Source organism: Pyrus communis, chromosome 11 (assembly GCF_041283825.1).
Source record: "Pyrus communis isolate YQ-2024b chromosome 11, ASM4128382v1, whole genome shotgun sequence".
NCBI classification, from domain to species: Eukaryota; Viridiplantae; Streptophyta; class Magnoliopsida; order Rosales; family Rosaceae; genus Pyrus; species Pyrus communis.
In genome coordinates this window covers 28084678-28099182 of record NC_142575.1, presented here as the reverse complement: position 1 = coordinate 28099182, position 14505 = coordinate 28084678, and the positions used below count along the sequence as shown (strand labels likewise).

Sequence of the window (14505 nt, the reverse complement as noted above, 5' to 3'; positions counted from 1 at the left end):
TTAATTTAAAAAAAAAATTAATGACATGTAATTTAGCTTGAGATGGTTATTGGTCAAAACGTTTTAATCAAATTTTAAAAAGATCTAAATGATATAGAAAAACTATAAAACTATAAAGGATTCTAATTTTTCTAAATATAAAATATAAGGAATATGCCAATATGTACAGATATCAAATTTCTTTTCCACGTAACAAACCGAAGAAATACAAATATTAATTTTGGACGTTAAGTGGTAAGTTTAATAAACAAGTCAGCTTTGGCATGCCACCTTATAGTTTTGCCGATATCTCTCAGGAACAGTTAGGAAAAGTAAAAGAAAACAAGGAGAAGAAGAAGCAGCAGCAGAAGAGGAAGGGGAACATTAGAAAAGAAGAGGAAGTAGATATATAGCAATGTTGGCAAGCTCTGGAGGTTTAGAGAGGAGTGAAAATACTGAAGTGCTCTTAGTAGAGGCAGGTGGTGGTGGCGGCGGCGGTGATGGAGATCAAGAAGGAGCTAAAAATTTACCAAGGTGGTGGTGGAAGAAAGTGTTGGATGTGGAGGAGGCCAAGAAACAGGTCATGTTTTCACTGCCAATGGTTTTTACCAATCTTTTTTACTACTTGATCACTTTGGTGTCAGTCATGTTCGCCGGCCACCTTGGCGACCTTAAGTTGGCCGGTGCAACCCTTGCCAATTCATGGGCCATTGTCACTGGCTGCGCTTTCATGGTAACTTTTCCACTTTTCCTCATTCATACCATATTTCTCTTTACAATATTTTGTAATTTCTTCAAAATCTAATACAAATTTTGGAAAATGGTAGAAGGACGAACATAACGAAACATGAGTGTAGGGAGAAAAAGAATGTGCGGTTATCATTTTGCTTTTAGTATTCTAATTGTTTGAAACTTTGGTGTAGGTTGGGTTAAGTGGAGCTCTAGAGACGCTTTGTGGGCAAGGGTTTGGTGCAAAGTTGTATAAAATGTTGGGCATTTATCTACAAGCTTCCTGCATCGTATCTTTCTTTTTCTGTTTCATCATATCTATAATCTGGTTCTATACAGAATATTGGAAGAAGGACAGCACGGTGCTGTCACTTACAGACAGCACAACAAACATACAGCACGGCAAGCATGGGTAAAGGAAAGACAGCAAGGGTGTGCACTCTGGAAAGGAATGTGCATGTGGTTGCTGACTCATGGACAACAGGGAAAGGCATGTGTGTGCATGCTGTCTCTTACAGATTGCATGTGTGTGTGCTGTTAGTTTGTAGTTTAATGTGTAAAGGTGTATAGGTGGTGCTGCGGCATGTGTGTGCATGCTGTCTCTTACAGATTGCATGTGTGTGTGCTGTTAGTTTGTAGTTTAATGTGTAAAGTTGTTGTTGTGGTGTATATATCAAAGCCTTCTCGTAAGGCCTGAAGATATGAAATTTTGAAGTATTACCATTCAAATCAGAAAAATCAACATGGTATCAGAGCAGGAAAAATAACCTGTCTCTGCAAAGCCTCTTGCTGCTGCCTGTGCGCAACTTCTTGCTGCTGCCTCTGCACAGCTTGTTGCTTCTGCAGAGAAAACTCCAATAGCAACAGTGTCTCTGTAATACTCAGACTGTGGTATCCGACGTTTGCGACCCGGTATCAGCGCTGTACCGAATCGGGTTTTCCGGCGATGCACCGGAGATACCAAGCTCTCTCTCGCAACAAGGCAGGGACTTTGTCGCCAAGTGTTTGATTGGAGACCCACTGGAGAGGCGACCGCACTGCACACAGAGTGTGGGTCTTGTTCCTCCTCTTTCCGAAAGCAACAGGATAGAGCAGAATAAGCAATTGAAGCAATAAAGTCTTTTGATTGGGTTTGCTGGTGGATTGGTGAATTTGTTTTTTTTTTATATATATAAAATAAAAAATAAAAAAAAAGGGAAAAAAAAAAGAAAAAAAAAAGGAAGAAAAATTCTTTCTTTATTCTTATAGGTCTTTATATGGCGGAAGAGAATTCTTATTCGTTTGGAGATTCCCAGATACCTTCCTCCTCAACCGTGTCTGAGGTGGATGTCAATCCAAATCAAAGATTAAGCTCGATCTTGTTAAATGAGTTTAATTACTTACCTTGGTCAAGAGCAGTGAGTCTTGCCCTAGGTGGAAGGTCCAAGCTAGGGTTCATAAATGGAAGCATCGAAGTTCCTGATGTTTCTTCACCAACTTATGAAATCTGGCTTTGCAAGGATCAGCTAGTTATGTCATGGCTCCTAAATTCCATGGAACGTAAACTAGCTGAAATATTCAGTTATTCTGAATCATCATTCAAACTATGGCAGACAGTCAAGGAAATGTATGGCAGCCAGAACAATGTTGCACGTGTGTTTCAATTGAAGAAGAACATTTCCAACATACAACAAGAAGGAAAGCCCTTTGTTCAACTTCTAGGCAGCATGAAGAGCATGTGGAATGAGCTGGAAATGTATCGGCCTCACACAACTGAGGCGTCTTTACTACTAAAAAGGGCAGAAGAAGACAAGATATTCCAACTCTTGTCAAGTCTCGATCCAGGATACGAAGACCTACGAAGCCACATACTCATGAACCCCGAACTACCTTCCTTCACCAGCGTATGTGCAACAATCCAACGTGAAGAAGTACGAAGGAAAGTCATGAACACTGGCACAAAGACCAGTGTAACTGAAGCAATGGCTTATCTAGCCAAAGAAAGAAAATACAAAGTGAAGAATCCACACTTAAAGTGCCAACACTGCAACTATACTGGTCACGTTAAGGAGACATGCTGGATTTTACATCCAGAATTAAAGCCAGAGTTCATGAAGGATAACAAGGGCTCACAAAGACTGAACCGTGCACCACATAGAGCCAACAATGCAACTACCTCAACCTCTCATAGGTCTGATGCACTCAAGAGCTTCACTGCAAATCCAGCTGCACTCATAAATGAGTTTGCAGTGTATCTTCAAAGCAAGAAAGAAAGGATTAAGAGTGACCAAACGGTCGGCTTTGAAGATGGAAGTTCAATAGCTTTGTTAGGCAAATTTGCTGGATTTCTGACAGAAACACAACACATGGCCCAAGATGACATGCAAGGTATCATGACTGCTTTTAAAACTGCTCTTAATGTAAATATGATGCATGATTTGTGGATTGTTGATTCGGGTGCCACAGATCATATGACCAACCATGTTTCTAAGTTTCACAAGTTTGAAAATTTTTCAAAACCGTCTCAAGTCTCAACTGCCAATGGTGAGAGATCTAAGGTTTTAGGGAAGGGAAATATCAACTTAATATCGGACAAAATTGAGTCAGTAGCCTTATTTGTTCCTTCTTTTCCATTTCAACTTCTATCTGTGGGAAAAATCACCAATACCTTAAATTGTTTGGCCATTTTCTCTCCTCACAATGTCATTTTTCAGGATTGCCTCACCAAGAAGACGATTGGTGAAGGGTTTTACCTTGATGGCCTCTATTACATATAAAAAAACAGTCCCAGAGGATTTCAAGCCAAGTCCAGTCCATCCCAAGATAGTCAATTGTGGCATCAACGTTTAGCTCATCTTTCCCAACCTGTTTTGTCTTCCTTGTTTCCAAACTTAGGTAATGATTTAATTTCGTGTGAAACATGTCATTTGTCTAGAGCCACCAGATTGCCTTTTACCTCATCCTTATCTAGGACTAGTAAAGTTTTCGAACTAGTTCACTCAGATGTATGGGGACCAACGTTTGAATCTTTTGATGGTTATAAGTATTATGTAACTTTTGTCGATGATTTCTCTAGAGCCACATGGTTGTACCTTTTAAAGTCTAAGAGTGAAGTGATTGAAGTTTTTAAGGATTTTCACAATCTTGTTAAGAACCATTTTTCCTCTCAAATTCAAACCTTAAGATCTGACAATGGCACCGAATATATGTCCTATATCATGTCATTATATTTGAGCAAACATGGTATCATGCATCAAACAAGTTGTGTCGGCACACCTCAACAAAATGGTGTAGCTGAAAGGAAAAATCGTGACATTCTGGAAAAAAACGAGAGCATTAATGTTACAAATGAACGTACCAAAGAGATTTTGGTCACAAGGAGTCATGGCGGCTGTGTACATCATCAATAGACTTCCTAGCCGAGTCTTGGGGTTTAAATCTCCACTTGAAGTCATGAAAGGAAGAAAAATTGACCTTTCACATCTTAGAGTCTTTGGCTGTGTTTGTTTTGTTCATATACAGTCACACCATCGAGATAAGTTGGACCCTAGAGCTCTCAAATGTATTTTTCTTGGTTATTCATCAACACAAAAAGGATATAAGTGCTATGATCCTCAACTAAGAAAAATAATTGTATCTAAAGATGTACGATTCCATGAAGCTAACCCTTTTTTCAGCAAATCACATGAAGCCACAAGTCAGGGGGAGTGCATCTTAGACCTAATTCCTCTACCAAGAATCTGTACTTCTACACCTCCCATTGAAGTCAATAATGAAGGTACTCATCCTGATAATTCTGTGCATGATGATGACAACGGCAACATAGAAAATCCTCAAGGTGTGGATGACAATTTGAACGAGGATGAGACAAACCTCCTAGTACCTCGACGCAATCCTCGGCGTGATAGACAACCTCCCACAAGGTTTCAAGATTTTGTCACATATAAACCGAGGCATCCAATTTCAAATTGCGTGTCGTATCAAAAGGTAACTCCATCTCATGCTGCCTTTCTTAACAACATTTCAAGTCACAGTGAGCCTCAAAACTTTTATGAGGCTAATAATCAAGATGTGTGGAAAGAAGCAATGAGAGATGAACTCAAAGCACTAGACCAACACAAAACCTGGAGCATCACCAAACTTCCACAAGGAAAAAAGGCAGTGGGCTGTAAGTGGATCTATAAGATCAAGTTTAATTCTGATGGTTCGATTGAGAGGCATAAAGCCAGGCTGGTGGCTCGAGGATTCACTCAAACATTTGAGGTGGATTACAAGGAAACATTTGCTCCTGTTGCAAAAATGAACTCAGTAAGGGTTCTATTGTCTGTTGCCGTCAATAAAGGTTGGTCTATGTATCAAATGGACGTGAAGAACGCCTTTCTACATGGTGATCTTGAAGAAGAAGTCTATATGAGATTGCCACCAGGACACCCTCAAAGCCAAGAGCCTAATTTGGTGTGTAAGTTACATAAGTCAATTTATGGACTGAAGCAATCACCACGTGCTTGGTATGCAAAACTAAGTACTGTTCTTCATAGCATTGGTTTCAAAAGGAATAATGCAGATTCATCATTATTTGTTCGCACAAGAGCTGCAAGCAAATTAGTTGTGTTGATATATGTGGATGACTTAATAATTACAGGTGATAATGCTGCTGAAATCACCACACTCAAACAGTCACTTCAACAACAATTTGCGGTTAAAGATCTTGGGGTGTTGAAGTATTTTCTTGGAATCGAAATGGCATCTTCTTACAAGGGACTATTTCTTAATCAACGAAAGTACGTCATGGACCTACTTAAAGATGCCAATATGAGTGATGCCAAGCCTGCACTTACCCCTCTTGATAGCAAGCTCAAGCTTGACTTGGGAGGCACGCCACTCTCGGATATCAGCTTATATTAGAGGCTTGTTGGCAAGCTGATCTACCTAACGATCACCAGACCAGACATCTCACATTCAGTAAGTATTGCCAGTCAGTTCATGCACTCTCCCACCATCGAGCATCTGAACCTTGTCAAAAGAATCTTACGTTACTTAAAAGGGTAGGTTGGTCGTGGCATCCTCATGGCAAAGAATGACAACACTCAAATCATGGGGTACTGTGATGCTGATTGGGCAGGAAACGCAATCGATCGCAAGTCCACCACTGGTTATTGTACCTTTGTTGGTGGAAACCTGGTCACGTGGAAGAGCAAGAAACAAACTGTCATCGCAAGATCAAGTGCCGAAGCTGAATATCATGCAATGGCCTCAACCGCGTGTGAGCTGATATGGCTAAAAGGACTTTTATGTGACTTAGGTGTGTTCACAGCTCAACCAATGACCTTATTTTGTGACAACCAAGCTGCCATGCACATAGCATCAAACCCCGTCTTTCACGAGAGGACGAAGCATATTGAAGTCGACTGTCACTATGTCCGTGAACAAGTACAGTCGCAGGTGATTCAGACACATTATGTAAAAAGCTTCGATCAGCTGGCTGATATATTCACCAAACCTCTGGCTTCTCATCAGTTTCAAAGACTCATCTCCAAGCTTGGATCCATCAACCTACTAGATCCAGCTTGAGGGGGAGTATTGGAAGAAGGACAGCACGTTGCTGTCACTTACAGACAGCACAGCAAACATACAGCACGGCAAGCATGGGTAAAGGAAAGACAGCAAGGGTGTGCACTATGGAAAGGAATGTGCATGTGGTTGCTGACTCATGGACAGCAGGGAAAGGCATGTGTGTGCATGCTGTCTCTTACAGATTGCATGTGTGTGTGCTGTTAGTTTGTAGTTTAATGTGTAAAGGTGTATAGGTGGTGCTGCGGCATGTGTGTGCATGCTGTCTCTTACAGATTGCATGTGTGTGTGTTGTTAGTTTGTAGTTTAATGTGTAAAGTTGTTGTTGTGGTGTATATATCAAAGCCTTCCCGTAAGGCCTGAAGATATGAAATTTTGAAGTATTACCATTCAAATCAGAAAAATCAACACAGAACCTATACTTATTATACTCTATCAAGATCCTCAAATTTCCAAATCCGCTGCTGTTTTTATGAAGTTTCTGATTCCGGGATTATTTGCGTATGGATTCCTGCAAAACATCTTGAGATTTATTCAGACACAATTTGTTGTCCTGCCGTTAGTCTTTTCGCTTGTACCTGTTGTTATTCATGTTGGCATTGCTTATGGTTTGGTACATTGGACAGCTCTTGGTTACAAGGGAGCTCCACTAGCAGCTTCAATTTCGTTATGGATATCCGTGCTTGCGTTGGCCACGTATGTCGTCTGCTCAAAGAAGTTTGAGCATACATGGCAAGGATTCTCATTAGAATCATTTCATTATGTTGTTTATGATTTAAAACTTGCCCTCCCCTCAGCACTAATGGTATGGTAAGTATCACATTTTTCCTTACTTTTAGTGTTAAAAGTTAACAATGCTGCATTAAGCTTTTTGGAAACCTTTTCTGCATCAGACATAGAACCGTAACATAGAAGATAGAACTAATACTGAAAGAATATCGAAACCGAATTATAATCCAAATGAAGGGTTTATACTTTAAAGCATGGACATCAGATTCAGATGCTGCACAACAACTATAATTTATCAGAATTATTGTCAATAGGATTCAGAACTTAATTGCATTATTTAACTTAAAACTAGTGCAAAATATATCCAGTTTGGAGGAATGGGCTTTTGAAATTCTGGTGTTGATGGGAGGATTGATGCCGAATTCGAAAGAAACCACTTCACTAATTGCAATGTGGTAAGCTTCAATGTACCTTTTTTGTCATCTAAACCTATTCTTGCTTCCTACCTCAAGTAACCTTTTTATAATCATCTCTTCAGTGTGAATACAGAAGCAATTGCATACATGATTATGTATGGCCTAAGTGCTGCTGCAAGGTTGGTTGACTAACAATTCTTGTGTTGTGTTTTCCTTTTAATTTGTTCGATTATTACATTCTGTTTCGTTCATTGAAACAAGGTTTACTTATTGTGGCGTAGCACAAGGGTGTCAAATGAATTAGGCGCAGGAAATCCCAACAAAGCGAAGAATGCAGTGGCTGTGACTTTTAAGCTCTCTCTGCTTCTTTCTTTTGCTATTGTTTTGGCTCTAGCACTTGGTCACAATACCTGGACTCACTTCTTCAGCGACAGCCATATAATAGCAGATCAATTTGCTTCCATGGTACCATTGCTTACAATTTCCATAGTCGTGGATTCCGTTCAAGGTGTCTTATCAGGTTATGATCAACCACTTTTTTGTAGGGTTAGTTCTACATTGCTCTTTTTCCCGTAACTTAGCGGATTTTTGGTATTTCAGGTGTGGCCAGAGGATGTGGGTGGCAACACTTGACTGTGTATGTAAACTTAGCAACATTCTATTTGATTGGTATGACAATCTCCAGTCTTCTTGGATTTAAGTTCAAATTACATGCCAAGGTAAGATAATACATTAATAAGTTGATTTGTTTTGGTTTTATTTTATTTTTTCAAATCACATTTTGGTGCTTCATTTTTCGTTGCAGGGTTTGTGGATTGGTTTGATCTGTGGCCTCTCCTGTCAAGCCAGCACGCTTTTGTTCATAACACTGCGCACGAAATGGAGCGTGTTGGATTTACCGGATTTATCAGATGTTGAAGAGAATGAAAAAGCAGTTTTGGTGTGAACAAATTGTCAGAAATTAAGACGTGATAAGATCATATAACTGTGAGAAGTTTATGCATTGTTAGATGCATGCATTGCTTAATAGAAGGAAGGACGTTAGACTGACTGCAACAATGGAATCCGTGTGTTGTGCTTAAACTAAGCCTAAAACATGTATTTTGTTAACAGCTTCTAAATAGACAAGTAGGGTTTGATGCTTCATTGTGCGGTTCTTTGGAGAAATACTAACTGCAGTTACTTTCTCCCAATGTTTCAAAAACGCGCCTAGACGGCTTTGGGGCACGGTGATGATGAAAACGCCCCTACTGAGTGAGAGTACACTTAAACTCGCTTAGACGTGCGCCTGAGGCATTCGACTGGGGCCTTATTTTTTTTAATAGAGACTTGGCAATGAAGAAGATGAGCCTACTGAAACTCTTATGGGCTGTTAGTTATGGTATTGTGGGCCGGGTATTCCTTAGGTCCATTTTCATTTGGTCATTTAGAGACGAGTGTAGCAAGATGTAGTTATAGGCTACAATGAGTGGCTTTTTGTGGAGGTTTTGTACTAGAATAATGTTGAGATCAAAATTTTTAACAAATTTGCAAACTGATCAAAACTTAAGTAGTAATTCAATAATCACCATTCATATAATCTGGTTTGCAAAATTTGGCATCTCTAACATTACCCTTTATAAGGGATCCAAACTTTTTTTTGAGACCGTTGGATTTAACCTAACAAGGTAAAGTTACCCAAAGAGAAAGGGAAATCTCTTTTATTTTTTTTTTTTTTTTTTTTACAACAAACTATATTATCTACACTAAAGGAAGGGGGTGGGTTTAGCCTCACAATGTGCTAACAATAATATTGTTTAAATTCATCTTTAGCAAGAATCTAACCTAAAACCTCTCACTTACAAGTGAAGAGGAATACCACTAGACCGTAGTACAAAGTAGCGAAAAAGAAAGATTTTTTAATTGAAAGGGAAAGCTCCTTTTTATCAAAAAATAAAAGATAATGCTAGAGAGACTAAATTTGTAGACAAAATTTAAAAAAACTAAAGAACATGGAAGTTGATGATTGGTTTATTACTTAAGCGTTAATAAACATGTTCATTCTTATTGGTAACATATTATTTAGTTTGTAAATTTTATCTATAAACTTAGTCTCCCTAACATTACTAGGAAACATACTTGAAAGTAAAGTTACCCAACAAGAAAGGAAAAAGATCTTCTAATTAAGCCGCAAGAAACCGATATATAAGAAGAACAAATAGGACTAGAGAAAAGCAAAAACAAGCTGCATATATCAAGCAATAAACTCATAAAAAGCTTTAGATGCACTGCCATTAATTGTGGTTTGGTGGCCACTTCAAATTCGATTTAATATTCCTAGTAACTTGATTTCTCTTAAGTGGTGTTTTAATTAGGAATTGTGTTGTCATTTAGTAATAGTCATTTTGATGCAGTGTATTAAGGAGGTTGATTAAGTAGGGATCTTGATATTCTGGATGGTCCTTTAAGTTTTCAAATCTAGTTAATATCCTTAGTAATCAAGTATTTAGAATATTGTGTTTTTTAGTTATGTGGTTGGGTTGGAACTTGGTGATTATTATTTCTTATGTTGTAGTGGATTAGGAAGTTGAGCTAGTGTTTAATTGTGTTGAATTATTTTATATAAACAGATATTAGTTCTCTACATGTTCTTTGGGTCTAGTTGTGCTTGAGATTTCAATAATCATCTCTCTGTTTTCATCCATGCATTACATTTACTGTGCTATAGTGGGCTAGGAACTTGTGTTTGTAGTTCTTACTGTTGTTGGCTAGGCTTTCTAAATACTTGACCTATCTGGTCGGAAAGGAATACCAAAAGTTGGAATGGCAAGGAAACTAGTGAAGCATTCACAAAAGAAACAATCTTTCTACACCATCCTACTCGGTGATTACGCGCGGCATCTGGTATGTAACATCCTCAGACTTTTTTCTCACTATAATTTCAAGAATCAATAAACAAGATTGCCTCTTTCTTTCTGCCTTCTTGTTTTTTTTTAAGCTTAATGTTCGGCATGCCTTCAAGTTTAAACAATATGTTAGATTCGGAAAGATGCCCATGAATTCAGCTAGTTGAAGGTTGATGATAACCTGTTCGTGGTCATATTTGAAACTACTTCTTTTCACTAGAGGAAAAGCGAGGTTTCTGAGGGTCAAAGGCCCTCCCGGCGGGGGCCGAGGGGGGGGGTGTCACATCCCGGCCCGCTCCACCACCGTAGCACGATATTGTCCGCTTTGGGCCCCGACCACGCCCTCACGGTTTTGTTTTTGGGAACTCACGAGCAACTTCCCAGTGGGTCACCCATCATGGGATTGCTCAAGCCCCCTTCTTGCTTAACTTCGGAGTTTCTACAGAACCCGAAGCCAGTGAGCTCCCAAAATGCCTCGTGCTAGGTAAGGATAGGAATATACATTTAAGGATCACTCCCCTGGGCAATGTGGGATGTCACAATCCACCCCCCTTAGGGGTCCGACGTCCTCGTCGGCACACACGCGACCAGGGTTAGGCTTTGATACCAAATTGTCACATCCCCGCCCGGGGCGGACCACTTCCCGAGCCCGCTCCACCACCGTAGCACGATATTGTCCACTTTGGGCCCCAACCACGACCTCACGGTTTTGTTTCTGGGAACTCACACGAGAACTTCCCAGTGGGTCACCCATCATGGGAGTGCTCTCGTGCGCTACTCACTTAACTTCGGAGTTCCCATGGAACCCGAAGCCAGTGAGCTCCCAAAAGGCCTCGTGCTAGGTAGGGATGAGAATATACATATAAGGATCACTCCCCTGGGCGATGTGGGATGTCACAATCCACCCTCCTTAGGGGCCCGACGTCCTCGTCGGCACACCACAGTCAGGGTTAGGCTTTGATACCAATTTGTCACATCCCGGCCCGGGCGGGACTACTTCCCGGGCCCGCTCCACCACCGTAGCACGATATTGTCCGCTTTGGGCCCCGACCACGCCCTCACGGTTTTGTTTTTGGGAACTCACGAGCAACTTCCCAGTGGGTCACCCATCATGAGATTGCTCAAGCCCCCTTCTCGCTTAACTTCGGAGTTCCTACAGAACCCGAAGCCAGTGAGCTCCCAAAAGGCCTCGTGCTAGGTAAGGATGGGAATATACATTTAAGGATTACTCCCCTGGGCAATGTGGGATGTCACCGGGGGGGTTGTTGGTTGGGGTGGGCAGTATCCTTGTGTGTACCATGTTTCTATTGCCGTATTATATTGATAAACTGAATGTCAGCTGGAACTGGGACTTGCTCAAGGAGTTTGTAGACTTCTTGTAGCTCAAATTTGACAATCAGTGTTATGTTGTTTTTGTTAACACTAACTTGTCATATAGTCATCAGATCAGATGAGTTTCCATGTTCATAGTTTAGTATTGAGAAGCACATATATATTGGTTTTAAAAAAGCAATTAAATTTTGTAGCGTATACCACCTAAATTCGTCAAGAACTTCAATGGATGGTCACCTTGCAAATGTGTTCTTCGAGGCCCCAGTGGATTACGAAGGACTGTGGAATTGGAAGAGAGAAAGAATGGCTTATTCTTCAATGGTGGTTGGCAATATTTTGTGAAGGATCATCATTTAGAAAACGGGGATCTTTTGGTTTTCAAATATGATGGCGAATCAAAGTTCAAAGTCGCAATCTATGATACTACTGCTTGTGAGAAGGATGTAGAGATAGCTGACAGCTGGAGGATTCGCAGTTCTGTTCCTTTGTTTAACAACGGACATGCTCGAGTAAAAGAAGAAATTGTTGAACTTGAAACTGAAAACTACAACGAAAACCGTGAAAACAAAGTGTTCATTTCCGGAAGAAAGAAATGTAAGTTATTGGCTTCTACAAAAGATCTGTATGTGCTATTTATTTTCTCTAGCAGCTTTGTTTGTTCTTTTCTTCTCGAACTGTTGGTAATGTACAGGCAATCATCTGATATCGGGGAAGATACCTGCACACGATCACAGAGAAGCAACATCAACTCAATCCGTCTTGTTCAAATCGAAGAACTCGTGTTTTATAGCAATCTTTAACAATCCAAGGCGATATCGCGCGGTGAGTACGTTAATTATCATCCAATTCTGAGGCTAACTATATATATATATATATATTTTTATATAACTTTCCCTCTTATGATTGCAAATGGTAAAGAGATCGTTAGAATATCATAAGCACTGCACTATATATGGAATTTTTTTCTCCATTGACGTCGTTGATGTTCTAAATTGCAGACAATCCCAAAGAAACTAGCCGTAGCTGAAGATGTTTTAAATAAGAAGTGTATAATGATTCAGGATCCGACTGGGAGATCGTGGCTCGTTAAACTTGACGTTCGCGGCAAGGGTTCTCAGTGTCGTGTGGATATGGCCACTGGTCTGGGAGAATGCTGTAAAGCCAACCAGGTTTTACCTGGGGACGAAGTCGTTTTTGAGTTTGTCAAGCAAAGTCTTTTGCAAATTCATATCTACAGAGTGGAAGCATTAGGAGGCAAATCACTGCGATTACTTTCTCCGAATGTTATAGAAAATGCGCCTTAAGATTGGTCTAAGCGGCCTTGAAGGCGGAGCAATGATGAAAACACCTCTGCCCAGCAGATTAAGCTTAAACTTACCTAGACGTGATCGAGGTGCGCCTAAACGACTGAAGTGCTGCGTTTGACTATGATTTTTTTTTTTTTTTTTTTTTTTTAAATGGAAACTTGGCAACGAAGAAGAAGAAGATATTACCTTTAATTTAGATGAAGAGATTTGGATGAGTGACTCTTTTTTTTAGTATGTTTAACTTTTTTTTTTGTGATTTGTGCTTTTTTAAATGACAATGGGCATTTATTTTACATATTATATTATACATAATATATATATTAATAATTTTAGGTCTCGTGAGAATATCGTCTAATGCCTCAAAACTTTCGTCCAAACGAAGTTATCCATGAAATTACTTAACTTCGCCATCACCTTTTAAAACGACTTAACTTTACCTACTTGTGATTCTTTCATTTCATGCCATCAGTAATTCATTTGCAAAAAACAGACAAGCACATATTTTAACTAAACAAATTAAAACATTAGAAAACTAGCTTCTTGGCATGCTGTCACGGTGCATCAAGATTGGACATGTGATTATGTTACTTATCATCCAAGGAGATATCGTGCGGTGAGTATGTTAATTATCATCCAATTCTGAAGCTAACTATATATATATATATATATATTTTTTTTTTTTTTTTTTTTTTTTTTTGTTGAAAACTTTCCCTCTTATGATAGCAAATGGTAAAAGGGATCGTTAGAATATCATAAGCACTGCACTATATATGGAATTTTTTCTCCATTGACGTCGTTGATGTTCTAAATTGCAGACAATCCCAAAGAAACTAGCCGTAGCTGAAGATGTTTTAAATAAGAAGGGTATAATGATTCAGGATCCAACTGGGAGATTATGGCTCGTTAAACTTGACGTTCGCGGCAAGGGTTCCCAGTGTCGTGTGGATATGGCAGCTGGTTTGGGAGAATGCTGTGTAAAGCCAACCAGGTTTTACCTGGGACGAAGTCGTTTTTGAGTTTGTCAAGCAAAGTCTTTTGCAAATTCATATCTACAGAGTGGAAGCATTAGGAGGCAAATCCCGGCGATTACTTTCTCCGAATGTTATAGAAAACGCACCTTAAGATTGGTCTAAGCGGCCTTGAAGGCGGAGCAATGATGAAAACACCTCTGCCCAGCAGAGTAAGCTTAAACTTACTTAGACGTGATCGAGGTGTGCCTAAACGACTGAAGTGCTGCGTTTGGATATGAATTTTTATTTTTTTATTTTTTGAAATGGAAACTTGGCAACGGAGAAGAAGAAGATATTACCTTTAATTTAGATGAAGAGATTTGGATAAATGATTATTTTTTTATCTTATTTTTTAAGTATGTTTGAGAGTTAAATTTTTTTTTGTGATTTGTGCATTTTTAAATGACAATGGGCATTTGTTTTACATATTATATTATAATATATATATTAATAATTTTAAATCTCGTGAAAGTATCGCCTAATGCCTCAAAACTTTCATTCAGACGAAGCTGTCCATGAAATTACTTAACTTCGGCATCGCCTTTTAAAACTACTTAACTTTACCTAC

General features: G+C 39.4%; 2 protein-coding genes across 2 annotated transcripts; both read left to right on the top strand.

Moving 5' to 3' along the window:
* Positions 1–292: 292 nt before the first annotated feature.
* Positions 293–8481, top strand: LOC148693229 (protein DETOXIFICATION 18-like). The gene is made up of 8 exons (XM_088680064.1): positions 293–712; positions 903–1050; positions 6675–7068; positions 7356–7442; positions 7526–7582; positions 7685–7923; positions 8004–8122; positions 8209–8481. Exons 1-8 carry the CDS (start codon positions 395–397, stop codon positions 8347–8349), a joined length of 1503 nt encoding a protein of 500 aa, XP_088536190.1. The 5' UTR covers positions 293–394; the 3' UTR covers positions 8350–8481.
* A 1724-nt stretch (positions 8482–10205) lies between these two features.
* On the top strand, positions 10206–13943 carry LOC148693228 (putative B3 domain-containing protein Os04g0347400). Its single transcript, XM_088680337.1, has 5 exons — positions 10206–10286; positions 11815–12214; positions 12312–12442; positions 12619–12903; positions 13743–13943. Exons 1-5 carry the CDS (start codon positions 10206–10208, stop codon positions 13941–13943), a joined length of 1098 nt encoding a protein of 365 aa, XP_088536463.1.
* Positions 13944–14505: the final 562 nt, after the last annotated feature.

Coding starts and splice junctions, on each gene's coding strand:
- LOC148693229 (XM_088680064.1), top strand. CDS start 395: ATGTTGGCAAGCTCTGGAGGTTTAGAGAGGAGTGAAAATACTGAAGTG. Junction 7,583..7,684: donor GGCCTAAGTGCTGCTGCAAG/GTTGGTTGACTA, acceptor ATTGTGGCGTAG/CACAAGGGTGTCAAATGAAT. Junction 8,123..8,208: donor AGTTCAAATTACATGCCAAG/GTAAGATAATAC, acceptor TTTTCGTTGCAG/GGTTTGTGGATTGGTTTGAT.
- LOC148693228 (XM_088680337.1), top strand. CDS start 10,206: ATGGCAAGGAAACTAGTGAAGCATTCACAAAAGAAACAATCTTTCTAC. Junction 12,215..12,311: donor CATTTCCGGAAGAAAGAAAT/GTAAGTTATTGG, acceptor GGTAATGTACAG/GCAATCATCTGATATCGGGG. Junction 12,904..13,742: donor TGCGATTACTTTCTCCGAAT/GTTATAGAAAAT, acceptor TCTAAATTGCAG/ACAATCCCAAAGAAACTAGC.